The sequence below is a fragment of the Aegilops tauschii genome, chromosome 3, assembly GCF_002575655.3.
Source record: "Aegilops tauschii subsp. strangulata cultivar AL8/78 chromosome 3, Aet v6.0, whole genome shotgun sequence".
In the NCBI taxonomy this organism is placed as follows: domain Eukaryota; kingdom Viridiplantae; phylum Streptophyta; class Magnoliopsida; order Poales; family Poaceae; genus Aegilops; species Aegilops tauschii.
Genome location: NC_053037.3, coordinates 515,251,792 through 515,257,277, shown reverse-complemented (window position 1 = coordinate 515,257,277; position 5,486 = coordinate 515,251,792). Strand labels below are relative to the sequence as shown.

Here is a 5,486-nt window from a genome sequence, read left to right as displayed (position 1 = left end):
CACGAAATGTTGGCCGCCACACTGAAGTAGTACGATGGAACATGGTGTTGGTTGACACATTGTTTATTAAGCACGCGCCCAGCTAAGCCCTTGCGCATGGCATGGCTAAAACAGAATCAGTTTCTCTCTTTGCCCTGCCTCTATAAATAAGCCACGGCCCAAGCCAACTCTAAAACCGACCAAGAAGCAAAAGCAGACAAACTCACAAACGTCTCAAGCGAAAGACAAGGAGAACATGGCGACCATCTCGTCCACCTCCTACTTCTCCTCGCAGCCGCAGCTGCCGGCGTCCGACGGCGCCAACCCCGCCACCACCAGAAGCAGCAGCAGCAACGGCCGGCAGCCCCGGAGGCGGCGGACCGGCAGGTGCGTCATGCTCGAGGTAGACGCTGCCTCTGGTAGTGGCAGTGGCGGTGCGGCGGTGGGGAGGACGAGGAGCCTGACGGAGGAGGACCTGGAGGAGCTCAAGGCCTGCCTCGACCTCGGCTTCGGCTTCTCCTACCATGAGATCCCGGGCCTCCGCGGGACGCTCCCCGGCCTGGAGCTCTGCTACTCCATGACGCGGAGGTTCCTCGACGAGCAGAGGACTCTGGTCGGGCAGCTGGAGCCCGCCGCGGCGGCGGCGGCCACGCCCATCCCGGACTGGAGGATCTCCGGCCCTGGTAAGACTTGTTCTCCGTGCACGTTTGTTTCGATTTCGCTACAATCGTTTCGGGACGACGCGAAGATGGCAATGTTTTCTCTGCTATTTTGGCGCGAACTCTCTGTTTATGCTTTCATGTTTTGCCTTTTATTGTAGGGATCAGATCATCAGAGAGTTGATTTTCTCTCTCTGTTTCTTTTTTGGTTGATGAACCATGGAGCGGTAAAAGTTTTATAAAACAGAAATCATGAGTGAGGGAGAGGCAAAATTGACAAATTTGACCTATGGACGAAATCAAATCACAGAATGAACCGCCCGTGAAGCTATTTCACGCGGCTGACCTTTTTTTGTGACGCCTGGCCAGCGTTGCACCCGTGTGATCCGAAAATCACTAAGTCAGTGTGCAGCGCCTGAAAGCTAGGCGCCACACTATACAGTGTATCGCCTAGCTTCTAGGCGTTGCACTAGTGGTTGCTTCATTTTGTAGTGCAACCACTAGTGCAGCGCCTGAGAGCTAGGCGCCACGCTATACAGTGCAGCGCCTAGCTCTTAGGCTCTGCACAATGACTTAGCAATTTTTAGGCGGTCTGGGGTGCAACGCTGGCCAGGCGTGTAGCGCCTATCTATGAGGCGTTGCATAGTGTAGTGTGGCGCCTTCGTGTCGGGCGTCACACAAAAAGGTCAGACGCATGAAATAGTATCACGGACAGTTCATTCTGCGATTTGATTTTGTCCACAGGTTAAATTTGTCAAATTTGCCTGAGGGAGATCCCCACTCAAGTCACATCCCCAGTTGCATCATAAAACAGAAAGAGAAAGGGAACTCCAAGACAAGCTTCACAACAAAGCAAAGCAACAGCCCCCACAGAAAATCTGTGTCCTATCTCCAACACATAATTACCCCTAAAAATAAGAATTTGCAAATTTAAAAAAATGCTAATCTTTATAGCTTGAGTATATCGTTATATCTTCATACAAAACCAGCAGTGCGAAGCATCTAGAGCTGTGTTTGATTTGCTATTCATTTACGATGATACCCTATCTTTCTTTGTGATTAACAAATGGCATGCTGCTCATGGCTGATCAGTTACTACTGGCTTTGCAGGTGATGATCCCGACGAAGTGAAAGCTCGGCTCAGGTATTGGGCACAGACAGTGGCATGCACAGTCAAACTCTGCACCTAGTGCCATGTGTGCTAAGATGGGCTCAACTGAAGGTGGCTGAAGCTGAAGCTGAAGAATTTGCTTACATGGCTCAAGATATGTTATATACCGAGGAGATGCTTGGGTTGCGCGCTATCGGGATAACATAACAGATTGGTGCTTTCCGAAAACTTCAGAGAGGGAGATGACTTATGACACCGCAGAACTGCGAGAAATCTCGAGGCGATACGTCGTCTGAGCTTTAATGAAAGGATCAGAAGCTTGCCATTCGTCATAGGTGTTCTAAACGTGCAATTCGGAGACCTGCTAGTGTTTTTAATCTTCCTTGTAATGATCACTAGGCGCTCCAAATATGTTGTACTGCGCCAAGTTGAGCTTTGCAAATATGTCGGTTGATTGGCTCAAGTATGGCTTTGTTCTCACTTTCCTTTGAACTTTAATATGCTTTGAAAGAGTAGACAATGTATAGGACTTTCATGAACATATTTGTTGATTTTGCTGTACTGCACTGCAAAGGTGCAGAAACAGTTTGCCCTGAAATAGATTTCTTTGTCCAGCTTAACAGCAAGTTGTGTCAACTGTTATTCAGGATATCATATGATCCCACTGAACTGAATTTATGAGGTGGCAAGATTGAGAAAAAAATGGGTGACATAACTAACTGAGCACTATTAACCGAAATAAGACAGTGGATCCCTTCAACTCATAGATTACCTGGCGGCTCGGCCTCTACATCATAGGACGTTCATGAAATAAGTTCCAGATAATAAAACAAATAAAAAGAAAACACGACCATAACCGGTTGAACTCAAGATTTCTGCAACCAAACTAGTTGAATAAACTCTGTGCAACCGATTCCAGCCGGTTGCACACAGAGGCCATAAGCGTGTCCATATGTTGTAGTGATGACCACACACGGATCGAAGCCAGAGCCCTGCAGAAAACCTGCAAGGAATTAGGAGTAGACGATCTGTTAAAAACACAATCACTTCGGCAATGCCATGTTTTTGTTATGTCGTGTTTAAACTGTAGTAATCACCTCGACCCTCCACCTTGATAAAATAATTTGGGGTGCAATGCAACAACTCTAGAAGAATAGAGCAGGTCAGATGCAACAAACCACTGGACTATAGCCGCGCGCACAACTAGTATTAATTAAGTTGTTCATCGCGCGGCCGGCCCAAGTATCTGCCTGAAAACAGTGGCATGCGGCGCGCCGCAGATGATGCAATGATTAATTGAATATTAGGTTAGGCTACTGCCATCATCAGTGCGGGGAGTAGTACAAGTTTTCTAATGTGTCCACAAGTATGTGCATGAGGTCGATCAACCGTCAATTCACGACCATAAGAAATTTGAAAACGGCGATGCAAAATCATACTTCCTCCGTTCTTAAATATAAGTCTTTTAAAAAAAATTCACTATAGACTACAGTACATAAAAGCAAAACGAGTAAACCTATACTCTAATAGACATTTATATACATCTGAATATAGTCTCTACAACTTATATGAAGGAACAGAGAAAGTACATACGTGTTACATGGACTCAGTACACTGACGATAAAGGGCTATGGCCCATTGAACGTGGAGTTAGTCTAGCCGTGGCATACCCCTCAAAAAAAAAGTCTAGCCGTGGCATAAGGGAGGTGTGCGTGCAGCACATGTGGTGCGAATGGACGACGTGACAGGGTACGGTGGAGTGCGTCAATGCAGTGATTAGCAAGAATGCCAAAACTGTGGTAGGAAAGAAAACAGATTGACGGGCCAAATAATCTAGCCAAACATTTGATTGCAACCTAATCAAAGCTACTCCATTTTTTTAGGTATAGGGCAGAAGGAAATTTCAGATACTTTTCTTGTTCATCATGAGGCCCTGTGGCTGGTTGCTGCTTATCCTATTGTTCATGTCATTTTCTACCTTGAATAATTCTCTTCGTGGGACCAAAACTAGCCTAGCTAGGATATACTACAGTGTACAAATATAGGGTTGGTGGGTGGTTTTGGATTCGGAGACCAGAATGTTTTCCACTAAACTATGCTGCATGTAATGCATGATACTGTCCCACTTCGACCAAAAAATATCTAGGGTGCAACAACTCTGGCTAGCTAGTGTGCAACAAAACACTGGATTAAGCGGTTAGCCGCACACCTGATTTGTTTATTTGCCGCGCGGCGCAGTCACCTTCGTGGAACAGCTTCGTACGCGATCAACAAGTGCGTGCATGGCATGCGGCGCTATGCCGGTCGAGGAGGAAGCAATGATTGGTAGTATTAGCCAGTAGTTTAGCTTTGGTGTTGATTGTTGAATAAGAAACCACTCTATTATTCACACTTGCTGGTCATCTCAGCCCAATCTCCAATCCAGGTAGAGCTTGGCACAATATCTATATATAGTCCACCCTTTTCAGGTTGGGTTTGTCTAGGTCTTAGTCGACTGAGACTTGACGAAGTCTCAGTCGACTGACGTCAGCACGTATAAAATTGGATGTTACGACTTATCCTCACGTACGTAGTACTACTGCATCGTTTAGTTTTCTGTTTTAGGTGCGTGACTGGTTTGCTACTTTGGGCTGCATCTGTTCTCGTTGGGTTTTGTTCTTAGCTTGTCTTCTCTTTTTGTTGGGCTGGCTCCCTTACTTGGGCTTTGTTTTTTTTCTACAACAGCAAAATATACTAGTAAAAGATATATAAAATAGTTCCATGCCACAAAAAAGGTACTATGTCGCGCATGCGTTTCTTACAGTCAGCAAGACAGATGCCTTACATAGGCTGTTCTGCCAGCTCATGTCCTTTTTCAACTTCTTTTTTTCATAGATTCAAAAGAAAAGTATGAAAAATTAATTTTAAGAAAGAAAAAATCTAGATTGTGTAAAATTAAAATTCTTCGTGTTTTTGTTTGTGTAAATGGTTGTCCTATATTTGTATCATCTCGTATTTATAAAAAATATTTGATGGTGTATTAACAAAAAAATTTGTTGTATATTCTGAAATGTGCATCGCACATTTGTCTAATTTTCACCGCATAATATAAAAAAGTTCATCGCGTATTTGAATAAAAAATTATCATGTATTTAACATAAAGGTTCACCATGTATTTACAAAAATAATAATTAATGTATTAAAAGTAAATCATGAAAAAAATGTAGAAACATAAATAAAATAATGATACGATGGTTGACCCCCTCCTAGTGGTAGATAAGCAACTGCCGCACCCCCATAAAACACCACAGAGTTGCAGTATGGACGCCACTTGCAGTTGTGGCCAGACATGTAGTTGCAGTCGAGGGCTATGATTGTAGTTGCATGCCTAGTGTCACGCATGCAATTGTCCCCTCTCTACCGCCCTCTGATAAAACAAAGGTCACTTGCAGTCGGATGGGTAGACATGCAATTGCAATCGTGGGTCACACTCACAGTTGCATGCCTAGTATGAGACATGCAATTGCCCCCCCCCCCCCCCACGACAAAACAAAGGTTAGTTGCAGTCGGATGGGTAGACATGCAGTTCCAGCTCGATGTGACAATTGCAGTCGCATGTCTAACATACAATTGCAACTGCCCCATCTCCCGCCTCCATTTGACAAAACAAACTCCAGTTATATCTGTGTTAGGGGACATATAGTTGCAATTGATGGGCTACACTTGCAGTTGTATGCCTAGTGTCAAACATGTAATTG

General features: G+C 44.7%; 1 protein-coding gene across 1 annotated transcript; it reads left to right on the top strand.

Moving 5' to 3' along the window:
- Positions 1-56: 56 nt before the first annotated feature.
- LOC109767945 (uncharacterized) lies at positions 57-2,369 on the top strand. The gene is made up of 2 exons (XM_020326680.4): positions 57-662; positions 1,749-2,369. The coding sequence occupies exons 1-2, from the start codon at positions 236-238 to the stop codon at positions 1,826-1,828; spliced, it is 507 nt and encodes a 168-aa protein (XP_020182269.1). The 5' UTR covers positions 57-235; the 3' UTR covers positions 1,829-2,369.
- The last annotated feature ends 3,117 nt before the right edge of the window (positions 2,370-5,486 follow it).